This window comes from Carassius auratus, chromosome 14 (assembly GCF_003368295.1).
Source record: "Carassius auratus strain Wakin chromosome 14, ASM336829v1, whole genome shotgun sequence".
In the NCBI taxonomy this organism is placed as follows: domain Eukaryota; kingdom Metazoa; phylum Chordata; class Actinopteri; order Cypriniformes; family Cyprinidae; genus Carassius; species Carassius auratus.
Window position 1 is genome coordinate 3212761 of NC_039256.1, and position 20000 is coordinate 3232760.

Consider the following 20000-nt stretch of genomic DNA (forward strand, 5'->3'; position numbering starts at 1 on the left):
CATTCTCACTGTTATTGTGGTGTCTAACCGTATATATCTATATCTATATCTATCTGCTGTGAGTGCATGTCACATTAGAGGAAGGAAGGAAGGGCGAGGAAGCAGTTTCGACCGCAGCTTTAGCGGTCTCCACCTATACAGATGTTTCTGACACAGCAAAACACTCGGTCATCATTTACTCTGCTCAGCTAAAACCTCTGGTGTGTCCTGGGAATACTCAAATATGAACAACACTAGAATGCACAGTAGTGTCCAATTTAACTTGGAATATTGCCTAAAATGTGTGAATTAAGCACCATTTCCCGAAGAGAACAAACTCGTCACTTCCTGACAAACTGGCTCTAAATATCAGTTAGAAAAGTAGAAGCCACTCAATATAATCATTTTCATATCTAATAAATGACTTACTGGACAAAAAGTCTGCAATATTTCTAAATGTGCATAAAAATAAGTGGATGGAAACATAGCTTGTATGGTGTGATACAGTACAGCATCTTAGCGTCGTGTGTGTGTGTGTGTGTGTGTGTGTGTGTCTCTGTCTCTCTCTCTCTGTCTGTGGATCAGTGGTGACTAACCTTGTGCGGCTGCTCGTCAGGACTGAAGAAGACTTCATCGATCGCTGGAGAAAGAGGAGAGATGTCTGTCATAGAGCTGCTGAGATGAAGCTGATGTCTGGGACACACGTTCATGTTCTGAAACACAGATCACACAGCTTTCACTCGCTAACTGTGCTGCTGTGTGTCTGTGCGGAGACACTCCAGATCACACACATCTGAACACCTGCTGCTGGTCTGTGACCCCTCTGTGTTTGTGTTGGTCATCAGTGGTGTGACGTACAGTGGTTACAGATCCAGACTGAGACGGGTCAGGAATGATGTGAGAGGTGATGGTACCTGTGGTTCGGCCGCTCTCTGGAGCGCTGGAGAACACGGACTGGAGGAGCTTCCTGATCCCAGACGAGACTGAACATGAGGAATCCTCACCACGTTATTCAGATTGACAGGATGTGTGTCCAGAGCCTCCGGTTCACCTGCCAGCTGAAGAGCAGAGTCTCTCATCATCACAGAGCAGCACAGGAGCAAACACAAGCACATCAACTAACACTCACAGCCGCTGACTCAGGATCAGTCCTGTCCTGCTCACCGTCTCTGAGCTGAAACACAGAGAAACAACGCTCCTGATGAAGACTCTGATCAGCATCACCAGCTTCTCTCTCTCTTTCCTTTCTATTCCATTAAAACACTCTGTTTCTGACCTGTTTCTTCTGATTTCTTCTGCTCTTCTCGGTCACGTCAGGGTCTTCCTGCCACATCATCTCCTGGAGCTCTGACCACTGGAGCCCGGTCTGCTTCACACACACACACACACACACACACACACACACACACAGAGACACACATACACACACACACACACACACACACACACAGTGAGCCTCCGCTGCTGTAAACACTGCAGAATAACATTAAATCCCCTCAAACACAGTCAGCCAAAGGCTCTGTTCCAGCTTCTATCATATAGTAACTAAACTGCTCCCAGCTTTAACCCCGTGTGTTCTGGAGCGGTGCTGGCTGACTGTGGTGACCCCTCAGCGCTCGTGCACTCCTTACGTCTCCGAGGCGGCGGCGCTCCTCCTGCTGCTGCTGGATCCTCTTCTGTCTGTCGGCCAGCAGCTGTCTCCTGTAGTGGTCCTGGTTGTGTGTTTGCTGGAGCAGGTGTGTGTGTGTGTGTGTGTGTGTCTCCTGCTGCAGACGCAGGAACTCCCGTCTCAACAGGGACTCTCCGGGAAGATTGACTATAGAGCTGTGTGAGCACAAACACGTGAGGAGAGCACGCCAGACACAACACCACAGCCATCTGCCACTATACAGAACCAGATATACGCCTGCTGAACGAGGAAGTGAGGTTTGGACGGCGACATGAAGGATTCCTACACATACCTGGGTTCACCTTCATCTTCATTCATAGCATCTTCTTCATCTTCACTGCCGCTGTATTCATACTCCGTCCCCTCTGTTCCAGCCATCACAAACAGAGGAGCATTAGGATGTGTGTCACGATGAGGGACAGGGTCACCGGTGAGAGAGAGTGTGTGAGTCACCTTTCTCCGGCCTCCTCTTCCTGGTCCTGTCCAGGTGGTCTCTGAGCGTGACGCGCACCTGTCGCTCGTTGGGAAGGTCTCTGATGAAGGAGTGGCGCAGGAGCGTCTCTGTGGACGGCCGCTGGAGGTGGTTCTTCACCAGACAGCTGTCCACAAACATCTGAAACCTCTTGGACCTTGAGGAGCAGCGGACAGCATCAGTGACCCTGAGGATGTGTGCCTGTAGCAAACAGAAGACTTCTCACCATTTCCTGGACTTGAGTCTGGGAGAAGGGTTTCGTGGGATGAGGAACAGCGCTCTCATGGGATGCAGGTCACACAGGGCTGTGAGGAGAAACACAGCGGTCAGGGCACACACAAACACTGCGTGGGATGTCAGTGGTGTAGAGTGGACTCACGAGGCGTTCCCTCGGCCATCTCTAGAGCGGTGATGCCCAGAGACCACAGGTCGCTCTGAAACATGCGGAGGAACAGCGTCAGTGATGGGAAGCGGCTCAAGCACCGATGCGTAGCTGACGTACTCACTCTGTAGTCATACGTGGAGTCAGGGTTGTCGTCGCACGCGATCACCTCCGGAGCCATCCAGTACGGCGTCCCGATGAACGTGTTCCTCCTGCCCATCGTCCTGTCCAGCTGAGCGCTGACGCCGAAATCCACTGGAACACACCACAAGACACTCCTGCTCATGTACACGTGTGTGTTACAACACAGCCGCTGTTTAACACTGTTTAAACACTCAACTTCAGCTCAAATACAGGATGTGTGTGTGTGTGTGTGCTCACCCAGCTTGATCTCAGCGTTCTCCGTCAGCAGCACGTTCTGTCCTTTAATGTCTCGGTGGATCACGTGATGAGTGTGCAGGTGTAGCAGACCCTGAGAGAGAGAGAGAGAGAGGAGAACAGAGCTCAGGACGCTCCAGGAGACGTCTACACACACTCATGATCATGAGCTTATCTGTGCTCTTTGGTGTGGTGTGTGTAGCTGGGATCACTCACTCTCAGAACCTCTCTGCAGATGTAGGAGATCCAGTCCTCCTTCAGGCAGCTCCCTTTGGTCTTCTTCAGCAGATCTGTGACGGAGCCGGCGCCGCAGTACTCCATCACCAGCTGAGCACACACACACACACACACACACACACACATTCAGCAGCGCACTTCATACGGCACAGACGTCTGACCGCAGCAGCTTCATCAGGTCGAGCCTCTTTGATTCTTCTTCCTCGTGTATCTCATAAGTAAGTGCAGTTATCTCGTGTAAATGCTGGAGCTAGTGTCCAGCAGATCCTCACCCACAGCTGGTGGTCCTGAGCCGCAGGACTCTTCTTCACGAACGCACCGTAGTACGTGGCTATGTTCCTGTGATGGGAGTGAGTCTTCAGCATGTTGATCTCCAGCTGGATCTCGTCCTCCTCGTCCTGAGGACACACACAGCTCAGCAGGAGCACGAGGAGAGGGAGAGAAGAAGAGCGCAGGAAACAGCAGACAGTCTCAAACCCAGAGGACATCATGCACACGCTTTACTCCACCTCATCTACAGCCTGGTTCATTATGTGCTTCATGTAAACACACTCTTACTTTATGACTGATTAATAAAAACCTAACATTGACTCCAACGCTTGCTAATGCTGTTTTCCTATTGAAAGCACAACCAAACGAGTCTTTGTGATGTGAAAGATGTGTAAGAGCATGTGTTCAGGAACAGAGAAACACACACAACAGCTCTCATACCTCCGTCACCTCCATCACCTTGATCGCTGCCAGCTGACCTGTTTTCACATGACGACCCTGCCACACACACACACACACACACACACGAAAAAATTATAGTACAGACCTGTGGTTCTTCATTATTATTATCTTTTATTAATTCACCATCTGTAAATTGTTGTTTACTGTTACTTTTACTTTTTTTGAAACCCAGCCCTACTTGAGCTGAATAATGAAATATAATGAGTTTTCTGTAGAGCTCCTTTACACCTGAAGTCTAATTAGTTTAGTAACTGCTGTTGTTTTTATTCTGTTTATCTCTTGAAGCTTGAATCTGTACTGTACAAAGTACTATAGAAACAAACGAGGCTCGACATCACTGATCTTCTGATCTACAGTCACACCTTCTTATTTAGTTTCTTCTGTTCTTTCATTTATTTCGGAGCATCATCACCACACAGAAGCAGAGAGCATCCCCTTCAGATGCAGTCAGAGGAGACGTGTGTGATCTGATCTGTGATCAGTGTTTATGATGCTTCCCGCTGTCAGGACAGAAGTATCGATGCCACTACTGAAAGCTTCAAAGTGTGATGATACCAGCATTTACTCAAAATACTGGTTTAATTCATCACTAGTTCTGCAACCCTATTCCCACTTAGAGAGACTTAAAGAGAAATGTGATGGTTTATTCCTCCTCATGCTGTTTCAAACCTGTATGAACACAGAAGAAGATATTCTGAAGCATGACACTAGTTTGGTACCCATGTGTTTCTCAGAAGATCTTCTTTTATGTCATGCAGGAGGAGGGAAGTCCCACAGCACGAAGGATGCCTGAACTGACACTTGAGGATGAACCGTGGCTTTAAGAGTCTGTTCTTCATGCTGTCACACTGAACACTGACTGATGAATCATCATCATCATCATCATCACCCGACGAGAGCCACGCTCCTGGGTCTGTCAGTGACCGTGAGCTCAGGCTTCAGATGGGGTTTCCTCGCGCTCTCCAGGAAGTAAACCACTGGGACACAAACAGGAAGTGCTGTCTAAAGAGGTGACCGCTGGATTATACTCCAGACGAGAAGTTCTGAAGACAGTCTGCTCTTCCTCAGATCTGCTGAATCCTCATTATTGAAGTGTTTTGGTGTCAGAGCGGTGAATTTCACCACGTTTCAACGAGTTTGCATGCATGATATCACAAGAGAGGAGAGAAGCTGTGCAGTTTCCACTTCATGTGGATGTTAAAGATGTGGTAAGAGTGAAGCACACTGTGTGAGGAGGATCCTCGAGGAAACTAACCAGTGTAAGACAGATCTGAACGCAGAACTAGCTCTGCACTTACTACTAATGATCAGAAGGGATATTACACCCCTCCACAGATCACCAAATACTGTATTCTGCTGCAAAAGCAGATTCCTGAATTCAGAATAATGCAATTTCTACAGAATGAAAATGATGCAAACAATTGCCAGTAACTTTCTTAAAGGGACAGTTCATAGAATTCAGTTTCATAGAAGAAGATATTTTGACAGGTCCCTGTGTGTGTGTGTGTGTGTGACCTGGAGATGATCCAGATGAAGGTGTCACACATCTCACAGGATGTTAGAGATCCCACACTGATGTGAAACAGCTTCATGAGGAAGTGCCTCCACCCAGAGACTGTCACACACCAAACCGCGCTTCTGATCAAACTCCCCCCGGCTCCTGATGAAGACCCAGAGACACACACACACACACACACACACACACACACACACAGTGTTTCACTGAACAGCACAAACCTTGTAAACCTGTCCATAAGTCCCGGTCCCGACCACCTCGATGAGCTCGAAGATCCCTGCAGGATCCTGGAAGAAGAGCCACAGATCATCACACACAACTTTAGATGAGATTCAGAGCAAAGTTGGCGTCGCTGCAGTAAATCACTGACAGGAGCTTCAGTGAACAGAGACTCACCCGAAGAGAGGCGAGCTCGATGTTACTCAGACTCGTCGTGGGGAAGTCTCTCGCCATTGTCCTCAGCTCGTACACCGTTTTCAGAGTTTCCTAACTGATCCTGGCTCGAGGAACAGTGTGTCTGCTCATCTTCAGCGCATCTAATGCTACTATAGCGAGGGATCTGATCGACATAACGGAACTGTTGCAGCTGAACTCGAGAGTTGCTGCTGGTGGGCGTGTCACAGCCGGCGGATTAGCCAATCCTGTCGCAACGCACTCTCGGCCGCTACATATTAATGAGCTCGTGTCCCTACACGCTCCCGGAGTCGCCTCATTATCGAATTAATATTCAGGAGCTTTTCCTTCGCTTTAGTAGGATTCGGGACTAACACAGGAAACCCGAAAAACCAGTAAAAAGTGAAAAGCTGCGCCTTCCTCTGCTTACAGCAAAACAAAGCGTCCCATCTCTGTTGTTTGCTTCAGCCACAAATCTGACCCATTTAAACATTCTGACACCTTTATGATCAGTTTCATCACACACAACATTAAAAAGAAAAAAAAGTCATCTCTCAGAGTCAGTTACTCGTATATGTATTTATTTTGTTGGTCTGATAACAAGTATTATTTTTTGCAAGGTATATTACAAATAATTTATGGGCTAAACCCAGAGTCCTGTGACTGGGTTTGTGCGTATAATCACAGAATCATCCTCTTCCTCAGATGACTGTATCTGAAGAGTAAAACAGAGGACTAGTCGTGAGTATACACAACCAAATCACTGACTGGTGTGACCTTTCATTCTAGAGGGCAACATTGCATACAAATTCAATCAAATCATAATAAATACATATCAGTATTGATCAAAAGTGCTCGCCAGCACTGAACCGCTTCATCCCTACACCAGAGATACCATTCAACAAGATGCACCTTTCCATAAAACATCATCAAACAGAATTCTGAGGAAGGAAACAACCAAACGATCAGGAAATAAGGCAAATGATAAGTTGTATCAAATATGTAAATACCTCCTCGACTAGCTACAAATGATATCAATGTGCTTATTAGATCTGAATAGGAATTATTTGCATAAATAGAACCTAATATTCTTTAAAGCTCTGAGCGGATGTGTCTTTACATTATTGTGCTGTAACACCCCAAGTCAGAATGTCAAACAAACCCTTTAATCAATGCAGACGCAGCGTTTGATGGAAATACTGTACATGGCATAATTACCTCCAAATTCAAGTAAGAAAACAATATCAGTAGCTCTTCAAAGTATGAAAACACTAAAGGCTGGAAGAGAGCCAGATAACCCATTAAGTAGTTTTGATGAACTCATGCAGGTCAGAATCCCAGAGCAAGCCCTTTCGGCCCAGATCCGGCCCGCGTTTGGCCCATATGAAATCGATGCCGGATGTGGGCCGGATCTGGGCCGAAGGAGCTTGCTGTCTGTGAAGGAAGAAGGGATGAGACTGGCGAAGCCATGTTTGGCCGAGCCGCTCTACCAGATGTCACTGGAAAGCTCGGGTCCGGACAGCGGCATGAACGAGCTGTTCAAGTGAAGGTCTTTCTTGGGTTTGCCGGTGTTATTGTGCGTCAGCCGTCCGTTCAGCAGAGTCATGGGCAGACTGCAGTACATGTGTCGGCCGCTGAGCGTGGGCAGCTCGTACTCATAGCTGCGGCAGAAGTGGTGCATCTGCAGGTGTCCCGGCTCGTTGTAGTCCGGGATCTCCACGTGAGCCGGCGCTAGCGACGCCGAGGTGGTGGTCATAGCCACCGTCGATACGGCCTGCAGGTCACCGAACAGCCCCTGCTCGCCCGAGTCCAGGACTTGTCGGCGGGACACGCTCTCTTTTCTCTTGGCAGGCATCTCGTAGTGCACCTGCTTCCAGAACCTGGACTTGAGCTGGCTGCTCTTGGGCCCGCACCACTTGATGAGCGACAGCACTCGGATGGTGTGCTTCAGGTCCTCCAGCTCCTGGTAGTTGATGACGCTGCGCAGGTCCGAGCATTCGATCATGATCACCTTGATCTCGCCCGTCACCAGCATGCTGTGCAGCCGCGGCTCGAACTGGAAGATGCTCCAGCCCCGGCGGGCCACGAACTCAGGGGTCAGGACGATGATGAGACGCCTGCTCTGCTCCACGCTGCGTGCCAGGTCCTCGATGTACGCTAGAGACACAGAGAGAGACGCATGTCACACACCAGCAGACACACACTCTTCAGAAAGAGTGAAACAAGCTGCTTTAAGAGCTTTATTTGTTTGTGCAAACTATAGGGAGTATCACAAGGAGCGTGTTACACAATCAGATTACGTTTCTCAAGTAACTAGTAAAGTAATGCATTACTTTTTTATTTACAAGACAATAACTGAGTTACTTTTTTAAATAAGTAACGGCAGTAACTATGTTTCTCATGTATTGATGTCTCAGGAGCGAGTGCAGAGGTGTTGTGTGTGAACATGATCTTAATGTAGATCTGGACTGTGTGAACACGCATTACTCTCACGAACACAAAAACACATTCAGTGTTCCTAAAAATAAATAAAAACTGTAAAATGCTAATTTAAATATGACACAAACTTGCAACAGTTAAATGTTACATAACACAAATATTACAGATTACACAAAATGACACCGTCTTTGCTGCTGACCTTTGATCCAATTAAACCTTATAAATACGCAAAAATTACCTTGGATAAACTTTTTTATTTTATTCCTGAAAAGTGTTGAACTTTCTTCTTCTGCATTCTAATCTTCAAGCAATCCAGAATCTCTAAAACTCATTCACTTACATTAGTAAACTCTTTTGTATTGAATGTATTGAAAACTATCAAGCAAGCCCAGCCCAGATGAGAAAAAGTGACACAAACGTAATGCATCGAATTAATTTTCATAAAAGGTACCACGATATTGTTTTGCACTGCATTTAAAAGTAATTTCCCCCAACACTAGGGTGTATTAAGGGGTTCGTTCTGCTCTATTTGTGCCACAGTCATGCATAGTTTTCTGTAATATTTAACCTAAAAATGATGTCTGATGGACAAAGAACAAGCAAAACAATGCCATGGTGGGATGTCTGATAGACAGCTGGCTAGCAGTGTGTTAAAACACCTTTCTGCATAGAAATGCTTCTTCAAGAACACTCAAGAAACAGACAAACATCATCAGACCTTAGCTCCAGCTGTATCTCACCAGAGCAAACTCAAATGATGTGCACAGAGGAGTTTTTCATCTGTAATATGTGTATTTACATTATTTGACATGAAGCTGTATTATAATCATGTAATAAACCACATCAGGGTGATGCGACACTGCTCCACTTTAAATTGTTTTTGCACAACATGCTGCATATTATTTTCTGTAATGTGCTTTCAGTCCTGAGGCTATGAAACAGGGTTTAATGGCTACAGCCATAACTACTTAGAAACATATGCTACAGGCTGAAAGTGAAAACCTAATATAGTTAGTGATTAAAAAAATTCTAAGCTTAATCACTTCATATTATAGAGTGTCACCCCTCCTCTCAGATTTCCCCTTTAGTCTAGTAAAAAAACAATATAAATTCACTTAGACATTGAGTATGTTTACATGTGCACCAGCAGGGTGATGCCTTCTTTAATGATGTATGCATCACCGCAGGAGCGTCACACGTCATCTGTGATCATCACGAGCACATGCACTCTTGGGTCAGAGTGGAATAGGTTCAATTAATGTGTTTATATGACTGTGTATTGAGATTAAACTCAGTATATGCTACACAGTTTTACTACAATTGTGCTTTCCACGATTAGGAATTCAGTTGCATTGACATATTGATTAGTCAACATTTTGTGGGTAATGTTTAATCACAGTCCTCAAACTGTTGAATGTGTCTCCGCTCTTCATGTTGTTTACAGCAATCCTTCATCATCATCTGAGAAGTGCATCACTCACAGGAAGTGAATGGCACTGTCTCTCTTCCTGTTTCACATGACTCTCTGTTCGCTGCAGATGCCACACGTCTCTGTGCATGTGATTGTGGGATCATCTCGAGTTTAGGATATGCCATGAGATGACAAAAATGTATAGTGCATGTGGTGGTACTCATCAAGCTGGGATGGATTTGCTGGGTGTTGTCAAAGCAAAATGTTGGTGTTTGGTACAGGCCATTGGTCAGCCTATCTGTGATTATATTGCAAACATCTCTCCAGCACTCTAGAATTAGATGATGAGATGATGAATAGAGTGTGTTTTGTTATTCTAATTACGGAGTGGAAGTAGAAGTGCAAATTAGGATATATTCTGTTACACTGTGAAAATAGGTGAACTCTGAATTTGCTTTCTCCTCCTGCAGCGAGCAGTTTCATAGATAGATAGATGGCTATTTGAATAAGACCATCTCTGAGTCACAAACAGTCCAAGGCAGGATGGGTGAATCAATCCTGAAGTATCGATATATCAATACTGATGCAAGTATCGAAAGTATCGATACTCAAATAAAAAGTATTGATACTAAGGTGTTTTTATTTGTTTGTTTATTTTGTTTATTAAACAAAAAATAATGCCTACAATATGCCTTAGATTGGACGAATAACTTATGTTAGCAAATGCTTGTGTGAAAGGGATTTTCCTTCTCATCTGTTGCAAAGCAGAATCAATCAGTTACAGAGAGCGTTCACTCACTTCTGACAGTGCATTTAAACATGTGTTTCCCAAGAGTAGCCTATAATAACAAACCATGTTTTTGGAAAAAACATAAGCTATATGAATATTTCACAATAAATCTATTGAAATTGCACCCTAGTTTGTGCAGTACATTTATTTAAATGTAAATGTTAAAAGTTCTTATTGCTCATGTTCTATTCTGTATTGTTAATATAAATCACAAACTCTCCGAATAAAAAGGTTGAATTTTATGCACGCAACAGTCTATTACTGGCAGTCCCTTATGAGAATGAACCATGGTAAAGTGAACATAGTTTAACTCTAGTATTTGTAGATTTCCTTGGTTACCACTACAGTAAACATTTTTTTAACAATGTGTAAACAAAAATATAACCTTGAAGTTGCAATTAAGGTATATTGAATGTTAAAATGCATTTCAAATATAAAGTTAAGTAGGTTTTATTACCCACTGTACTCATAATAATTAAAGAAATTTCATAATCTAAAAGCTCTGTTTAGAAGTATCGTATCGGTATAGATATTTTGACGATATTGCATCGAAAATAAAAAAGTATTGGCCATCCCTACAAGGCAGCAATTCATGTTTATTATGTTGACACACCCCATGGAAGAAAGGGGTGGAGTGAGCAGTAGCTCATTAGCATTTAAAGAGACATGCACCAAAATGGATTGCTGTGATCAGAGCTGTTTTTGACAAAGTAAAAAGGCTGCTGTTTTACATAACCTTTGAGGAATTTTAAGTATATTACAGACATTTTATTGAAGACCCTAAAGAATCACATCAACTTTGGAATCCGATGTCCCCTTTAACGGGTGTCTTTTCTTTTGTAATGTTGTCTATCCCAACCAGACATTGGTGAACAGTTAGTGTGAATATCCTCTGCCAACAAGACAGCTATTTGCACTAAGATTAAAAACAGACTTACACATCGTCAACAGTGAGCACTTAAACAAGTTATAACTGCTGTCTGTTTTGGTCCATGTGAGCGTGTGAATGTCAGGTGTTGTTCTTACTGCTGCTGGGAATGAGGTCCCGGTGTGGGATGAAGAGTTTATATCCGTAGTGTTTCTCCAGGACGTCAGGTAAGATCTCCAGAGCAAACAGTTCCTCCTCGCTCATCTCATGCTCCACAGACTCCAGGTCCACTTTGGTGTAAGACAGGTAGGCATCATATTCCTTGTTGTCTGAAAGGAACAGATTTGTTGTATTGCACAGGTTAATTCTTTCATCATATTATGCATGGATTATTATCGTTATAAAATGGTCGGTACAATAACACAGTCTCATTACAATTTTAAAGTATTTTACAGTTTATTTTACAGCTAATAGATGTGTACAGTCTCACTTGTACAACACTGTCCACTGTTCTGAAGGAAATCAACACTGCATCATGGCACCGATGCTGTGGGAGCACTTCTGCGTGAGCAAGTGTGGAAACATGGCCACCTTGAGAACCCTCACCAAAAAGAAGTACACTTCAAGGGTATCTTTTATTTTAAGTATACTTAAGTAAAGTTCTAGTATTTTTTAAGTATACTGTATGTAGCAAGTAGACAGATATCAGTGTACTAGTAGCATGTTTGTAAGTGTACTGTTTCAATACTCCTTGGGACTAAATTGGCCCACTTTTTAGTATATAAAAAGTAGGCTATACTTTAAGCATAACAGTAGTAAACTAATGTACATTAATGTTTGTAGTTATTACTGCAATTATACTGAAAGTGAACTTACAGGTATACTGATAGTTTAATTAAATACTTTGAAGTATAGTCTCAGTAAACTACTAGTTTAGTAGTTTTATACTGCAAGTATACTCAGAAGGGTTCTTTAAGTGAACTTTACATCATAGTTTAAGTATACTACTATGTCTCTATTTAGGTATTAATGTGTATATATTTAGAATATCTGAACATACAAACATCCAAAGAAAGAACAGGGTCTCTGCTTGTTATCAAAAACATTTTATTCTAGCTTCATGTGTTCCTTTTTTATAAACACTTGAATGTTGGTGAGTTTCATAAATAAATAAATAATCAACATTTTGAACAAAAAGCTAAAAAAAGAATATGAATTTGATTCAGAATAATAATCAAAACGTGGATGGAGTGAGTTAACACCCCAATATTTATACCATAACGTTTTTGATGCTGTTTTATGGCTGATGATACACGTGGAAGCAGCTGTTGTTTCAGTTTCTTCTGGGCTTGTTTCTGAACAGAATATATGTAATAGTGCCCCCTACCATATAACGATGCAAACATGGTTTCCCGGAGCACAGGTACAGCTCTGTGATTGGCTGTGGGGTAAACTCACTGGTACACTGACCAGCAAAGCCACCACATCCCTCACTTATTACTGCTGTTATTTAGTTGAGCTTTGCCATAAATAACACTTGAGCTTAAAGTCTGAATTTGGTTTACCAACCAAATGCATTTATTCTATATTTGAGATTTGAACGACATATATATGTTTCTATCAGGTGATCGCTGCCCAGTAGCCTATGCCTGCATTCACCTCCACTCTTCACTTCGTTCTGGGGTTATCTGGAAATGGTCAAGAACAATATTCAATAGTAAAAAATGTCAGCAATTCTGAGAGAGAGGGGCTCAAAAAGTGTAAAACTTCAAATACAAAGAACATAAACACAAGTTAGTCAGTAAACTCCCCAGTTATCAGGTTATTTTACTAAAGCTGTCGATGGAGTGGAAGTTGTTGGAACAGCAAGTGAAACGGGCATATGAGCAGAAAACAACAGATTTGAGGTTAGTTTGATTATTAACTGGACGTATACTGTTTTTATGTTTGAACAAACTCTAAATATTCATTTGGGGATTGGGAGATAATCTGTTATTTGTGTTTTAACTATAAAGCACGTGTAGTGTTAGGCTATATGAGATCCGGGATTAGCCTATATGATGAGATCTTAAAAGGATCGTTCACCCAAAAATGAAGATAGCCTACTGTCATCATATACTCAAACTAAAATGATTCTAAACCTCAATGAATTTCGTTGTTCTCCTCATAAAAGAAGATATTTTGAAAAATGATTGCAACCAGTTTCTGGTGCCCATTGACTCAAACAGTGTATTTTTTTCATACTATGTTAGTCATGGGGTCCCAGAAACTGTTTGATTACCAGTATATTTCCACAGCAGAAGGAATCTCATATAGGTTTAGAACAACATAAACATGTAACATAAACTGATTAGACAGCATGGTTATTACACAGGTGTGTCTCAGGCTGGCCACAATAAAAGACCACTCTAAAATGTGCAGTTTTACTGTATTGGGGGGTCCGGGGGCATCTGGAAACCAGCCAGTATCTGGTGTGACCACCATTGCCTGACGCAGTGCAACACATCTCCTTCACACCGAGTTGATCAGGTTGTTGAATGTGGTCTGTGGGATGTTGGTCCACTCCTCTTCAATGGCTGTGTGAAGTTACTGGATATTGGCAGGAACTGTATCTCGCTGTAATATACGCTGATCCATGCTTGTGCCTCCCATACATCAGTAACCCAGTTCCCTGAGTAGGGAACGAGGCGCTGCAATGCCACGCTTCAAGCATGCCTGTGTATCTTCCTTCAGACCAGTGGTTCTCTACCCTGGTCCTGGAGACCCCACATCACTAATGAGTTGACCTCATGCCCAGCCAATCAAGACTGATGTGCTTCCACACATGCCTCACACACCGGTCACACAGAAGTCTTCCCATAGCATCAACACCACCACAAAGTGCTTCTCAGGGAACCGTGTTACATTAGCAACCTTCATATGAAATCGCTTTGGATTATAAACATTTCGTAAGTAAGTATTACTAAAAGCATTTTGCATTAAAACACTTGGTTGTTGAATAAACAATAATAAAACAAAAAAACAACTTGCCATTTCAAGTGTTAACTTTGAATGTTAATCTTTACTTGCAGGTCTAACATTTGGAGAAATGTAAATGAATTGATAAGTTGATAAGGGTAATGTAAAAGACTATATACTGTACAAGGAATCTGCAGAAGAACCTCTCCGAGGACTCAGATGATGCCAACCCTGAACCAACATACAAACCACCAGAGTTTTCTGTGAAGCTGCTTTGCAGCCGCTTTTAATGTGAAAAGCACTACACAAATAAACAGGAACTGAACTGAACAGAAGAGTAACTTAAAGTAACGCTTAGGAAAATATGAGAATAACACATTGGTAAAGTTGATGTGAAAGTAATGAGACATACAATAATACATTGTATCTACATTAAATTGCATTTATTTTGGTGTTAAAAAAGGCAGCTGTTATGACATATGTATTTTATACATGTTTGTAGGGTAAAAATATGCATTGCATTAAGGCCTTGTTTTTGCACTTCTGCTATTAAGAGTGATCTGTTCAGGAGCCCAATCCTTCATTACAGTAGAAGAAAACCAACAGCTGCGTGTCATGTACACACAATATTTCCAGTTAGAAAAAAAACAGTTATTATTATTGTTCAAGTTGTTATTACGTACCATCATCTGCCTCGTCGCTGCCGAAGTGTCGTCGATAGCACAGCATGATCTCCACATTATAGCACTTATAGATGGCTGTGAAGATCCCCAATATCAGCATGATGGCACCCAGACCACCAACCAGCTCCAACCTGTACATGTCTGCATGAGAACACAGACACACAATCTGTGAGAGTTTTAGGATGAAGATGAGGAAGACCGCACAAGATAACCAAACACATCTCCCTCCTGACCTTTCTTCTGCAGGATGGCGCTCCCGCTGCCTCGGCCGATGTGGTTCTCCACCGTACAGGTGTAGTTACCCATGTCTGTCTCCTCCACAGCGTCGAAGATCAGCGACAGCTCCACCTCCTTCTCCCCCAGAAACTCTCGCACCACCCTGAACACACACATGTTCAGATTAACACACTCTCATGCTGTTCACACTTTTCCTTTATTCTTTATGCTTTACATGTAAGACTATGAATAAGGATCTCTATCTGTAATTGATGAGAATGATGCACCTGAAATGAAGGAGTAATTGCTAAAGATCAAACAGACATCATCAAAGGAAGATGAGCATGGAGAGCAGCTGACATCAGAGGAATTGTGTTCCAGATCTCTGTGATTACTCATGATCTGATCTGGACCACGACAGCACACATGGGCTCATGTTCAACGCTCTAAATGAATCGAATTGTTTTACTGTATATAAAGATAACTGCACTGTAAACAAACATTAAAACTCACAGAAAATATTTCCAATGTTTAGGGGAAAAATATATTCTTTTACAGTTTTTTACAATCATTTTTGCATTAATAACAGAACCTTAATCTAATTTTTAACAACACTAGGCACAAAACTCAAAACTTTGCATTTGCGTTCATATCTTTAAAGAAGCCTTGCATTTGCAGAAACATTGGTTCAAAACTCTTATTATGAAATATCATAGAAACATCACATTAGATCACCCACACACAAGATACCCATAGTTTCACTGTTTAGTTTAGTAAAATCATTAAATATAATTATTCAAAACACATGATGCAGCTTTCAATATGGTTCCACATCCATACATCACTGTAACAGACTAAAGAGAAACGTACAGACGCTGAAATCATTAAACACATTTTTACAATTATTAATGAAATAATCAACTCACAAAAAACTTCCATTAGAAAAAAAAAGATAAGAAAACAACGACAGTAGGCATAAAGAGTGTTCCTCACTGCTTGTGGATTTGACCTCATCATGATGTGTGTCAGTGGGGGTGTTCTGGAGCGCTCAACCTCTGCTTCATGTCATGGCCAGGTTAAAGCATGCCACATTCAGAAATATGAATGCTTTTCATTCGTTTACAGCTTCATTGCTCTCTTAAAAGACATTTATTGTAGGAAAAACAATTACTGATAACAATCATAGAGAATTTTGGGGGATTTTTTGTTTTAATTCTTTTTTTTTTGACAGGCCTCTTGAAACTGATCATACCTGAACATACTCAGTTCTCAATCTAAACATTTAATATTGTTCCTCATTTTCCATAAAAATGATGCTTCAAGAATAACGCAGCAGTTAGATACTATTTTTAGCAGTTGTTTCAATTGATAGTTACAGTAGTGTGCAAAAGTCTTAGGCAACTAGTATTTTCACCAACAAAAATGGTTTTAAGTCAGTTATTTCTATCTTTTGCTATAGTGTGTCAGTAGGAAATATCAGTTTACATTTCCAAATATAATTTTTGCCATTAATTGTAATAATACCCTCCATTTACACCATTACTCCTTTTTTTTAGGATACTTTGATAAATATATATTTAAAAGAAGCACAGTTTTAGTCTCGATAGTGTGTGTGTGTGTGTGTGTGTGTGTGTGTGTGTGTGTGTGTGTGTGTGTGTGTCAATGTTCCGCTGATGAGAGTGTGAGTATGAGTCAGGCCTGTTCTGCTGCTGGAGATCTGGTTCCTGCTGAGTTTAATGGATTTTCACACTGGGATCAGATGCAGAATTACTTCAGAACATCTGTTTGTGTAATGTTTGGAAAACCTCTCTTCAGCTCATTCATAACTTCATTAGGAATGAGTGAACTGGAAGTAGTCCAAAGGCTTTTGTGTTTGCCACATAACTAAGAAAACCCTGCTGCTTTATCAACGGCGTGATTTCCCAGCTGTGCAACTTCATTAGACACAAAGTGAGTGCTTACTATACAGACATCACTCTATAGAATATACACTTAACACGTTTCACTCTTCTGGGCAGGCTTTCCATATGATTTTGCAGTGTTTCTGTGGGTTTGTTTGCCTTCTTATCAAGCAGAGCATTTGTGAAGTCAGGCACTGATGTTGGACGAGAAGGCCTGGCTCACAATCTCTGTTCCAGTTCAGCACAAAGGTGTTGTGTGGGGATCGGGTCAGGGCTCTGTGTGGCCAGTCAGGTTCCTCCACACCACACTTATCCAGTCATGTCTCCTGCTGCACAGTTTTGTGCTGATCTCAATATCAGTGGAAGATTGCATCTCTTCAGCAGATCACAGGTGACTTTAACACACCGTAGGCCTCAGCACTCGGTGACCTCACGTGAACTTCATGAGTTTCTGCTGTTCCTAAACACTTTCACTTTCCAATAATACCACTTACAGTCAACAATGGAATATCTAGCAGGGATGATTTATTGCAAAGGTGTCATCATATGATAGTAGCTCACTTGAGTTCACTGAGCCCTTCAGAACGCTAATGTTTTTCACAGATGTTGGTAAATGCAGACTGCACGACTAGCTGCTTGATTTGATACACTTGTGGTAATTGGTCTGACTGAAACACCCATGGTTGGGGCATGGTGCCCTATGTGTTGTATATTTTGCATACTCCACTTACAATAATAATAATAATGAGTATTTGTCTATGATTCCCTGATATTTCCAGGCTTCCCTCGACTGTGGGAAACTTATATATCAGTCTGGTTTTTTTCTACATTCGTCTTTGGTTCCTCAACCGCATACTTGGTGTACAGTACATACAGTGGGTCATTCACAAGATGCCATCACTCCGAGCCTGAATTACACACAGCGCCATCTAGAGGCACACATCATCTCCACACACTGTAGTTCTGCTCAGATACAGATATTCACACAGCTCTGTGCTTCTGAACACCTGCAGGGCTGCATACACTCTCCCATTCACAGTGACCTTCAATCATAACGCATGCAGGTGACACCACAATTATCAATTAATACCCCAACATATCACAGTATCAGCCTGAAGCAGACAAACCTAAACCATTCAAACACATCAAATACTACTGAAGTAATTGTGGAAATAAGACACTCACAAAACACTAAACACCTGAACGCTTTTGGGACTTATACACACAACATCAAGTCAAATTAGTGCCTGTTTCGGCTTGTGTCGTTCCAAACAAAACCCGCAAAGCTTTGTTTGTCTTCAGAACACATTGTCGTCGCTTCATAACGTTACAGTTGAATCACTGATGGCAGATGGAGTATTCTGACAATGCTTTCCTACTTTCCTGGACCTGGACACTGTTATTTATTTGTCTATGGGACAGTCTCAAGCCTCCTGGTTTTTATCCAAAATATCTTCAATTGTATTCTGAAGATGAGCAAAGCTTTTACGGGTTTGGAACGACATGAGGGCAAATGATTAATGACAACATTTTTGGGTGGAGTAACCCTTTAAAGGAGTTCAAAAATGACAACAAACAGTTGGGAAATTACTGCATTTCAAGTTAGAAGTCACTAATATCAAAACAACTTGAGTAAAAGGCTTAGAGTATCTGATTTTAACAGAACTTTAAGGTCCCCTGAAGTGCCTTGAAACAAGCAGCGTTATTCTATGTGGTGATGTAATTTCAACCGAAACAGGAAGAGAGGGCGGGACATATCACGCAGCCCCGCCCCTTTTTACAGTAGCCAATAGCCTTTTGATTATTTCTGCTCTGGCCAGAGACGTTGAGCTCGGTAAAGCCTTATTTAACAGCCACAGTCTAATAGATTACCCACTAGATTCAATATGAAACTCTTAGGAAAGCAAAACAGTGTTCATAATCATGCTAAGGATGTGTAGTTTTTGTACGTTTTTAATAAATGGATCAGACTGTGTGTGCTGCGTGAAATCAAATCATGTTTATTTTCTAAAACAAAAATAAAACTGAAAAAAAAGACAAAGAAACACAATATCCTTCAAGAAGGTCTCTCCAGTATAACGTTTAAATAAAATAATGGTATGTTTTTTTTTGGTTATTGAACTTTTACAATCATAACAGGATAAGAATATAGAACAATAGCATAATGTGAAGTAAATGATAAAGTCGATGACTTGTTGCACTAGCTTAAACGTTCACATTCACGTAAAGTAGTGTGACGTGTGGGCGGAGCTAAAGAATCACGAGCGCGAATTGGCTTTTGCGTTGAGAGCATGTGGAAGCTGTGACATTACCGTGAGGGAAAAAACATCATCCAAAACAAACCATGGCTAACAGTCAGATTCAGCGTATATTTATGATCCAGAATCAGATCCAGAGGCTGAAACTGAACGAGAGCAGCAGCAGCAACGACTCGCTCCGAGCGGGGCTCGAACCCGGGTCTCGGCATGGGAGGGGACGCACTAACAAGGAGGCAGAGATATTTGAAGCAGTTTTACTCACCGCCTGCGGTTCCAACACACGATCGTGACCCTTTTTCCTTGGGATTGCATCATCCTTAAGAAATAAACGATGTGCAAATCCGTCGTCAAACTGGGCCTTGTGAACAAGCATCTTCGAAATGCAGGGAACAAACACAAATACTTGCACAACTCCGTTGATGCTCTGTAAAAATAAACTCCATCCACTGGTCCCTTAATGCTGTTTCTCTTTAGGTAATCTGTGCAGGGTTGTCTTGCCCTGGCAACCAAAAACACACTTCTTTTGTGACATTTGGCGACGCTCTGGCTCTGATCAGTGAAGTCTGTTGTGCTCTCAGTGCTCTGCTATACGGGAGCGCGCTCTTCCGGCAGAAGTGCCTCAGGACACATATAAGGAAATTCCGCTCCATCTAACGTCACACAGAGCCATACTCGAAAAAAACTTTCCCAAACTTGTGACAAACCGGAAGGAGTGTTT

The 20000-nt window shown here is 42.3% G+C and overlaps 2 protein-coding genes across 6 annotated transcripts in view; both read right to left on the reverse strand.

Moving 5' to 3' along the window:
- The window catches only part of LOC113113438 (mitogen-activated protein kinase kinase kinase kinase 4-like), a 23766-nt gene extending 17764 nt beyond the window's left edge, over window positions 1–6002 (reverse strand). For 2 of the 5 annotated variants that reach the window (XM_026279621.1, XM_026279619.1), the window contains exons 1-16: window positions 5762–6000; window positions 5587–5652; window positions 3829–3885; window positions 3390–3515; window positions 3097–3207; window positions 2884–2974; window positions 2627–2757; window positions 2500–2554; window positions 2347–2425; window positions 2102–2277; window positions 1941–2013; window positions 1611–1803; window positions 1256–1348; window positions 1109–1153; window positions 894–1037; window positions 576–692 (exon numbers count right to left, since the gene is read on the reverse strand). In XM_026279621.1, coding sequence (XP_026135406.1) covers window positions 576–692; window positions 894–1037; window positions 1109–1153; window positions 1256–1348; window positions 1611–1803; window positions 1941–2013; window positions 2102–2277; window positions 2347–2425; window positions 2500–2554; window positions 2627–2757; window positions 2884–2974; window positions 3097–3207; window positions 3390–3515; window positions 3829–3885; window positions 5587–5652; window positions 5762–5818 — 1614 coding nt within the window. In that variant the 5' untranslated portion in view covers window positions 5819–6000. Of the gene's footprint in view, window positions 1–575; window positions 693–893; window positions 1038–1108; window positions 1154–1255; window positions 1349–1610; window positions 1804–1940; window positions 2014–2101; window positions 2278–2346; window positions 2426–2499; window positions 2555–2626; window positions 2758–2883; window positions 2975–3096; window positions 3208–3389; window positions 3516–3828; window positions 3886–5586; window positions 5653–5761 lie in introns of all 5 variants that reach the window. The other 3 variants (XM_026279620.1, XM_026279622.1, XM_026279623.1) reach the window with 3 other exon arrangements.
- Window positions 6003–6331: 329 nt separating this feature from the next.
- The window catches only part of LOC113113440 (X-linked interleukin-1 receptor accessory protein-like 2), a 188188-nt gene continuing 174519 nt past the window's right edge, over window positions 6332–20000 (reverse strand). The window contains exons 8-11 of the mRNA XM_026279625.1: window positions 15141–15286; window positions 14908–15048; window positions 11425–11595; window positions 6332–7915 (exon numbers count right to left, since the gene is read on the reverse strand). Of these exons, the coding sequence (XP_026135410.1) occupies window positions 7245–7915; window positions 11425–11595; window positions 14908–15048; window positions 15141–15286 (1129 nt within the window). The 3' untranslated portion in view covers window positions 6332–7244. The remainder of the gene's footprint in view (window positions 7916–11424; window positions 11596–14907; window positions 15049–15140; window positions 15287–20000) is intronic.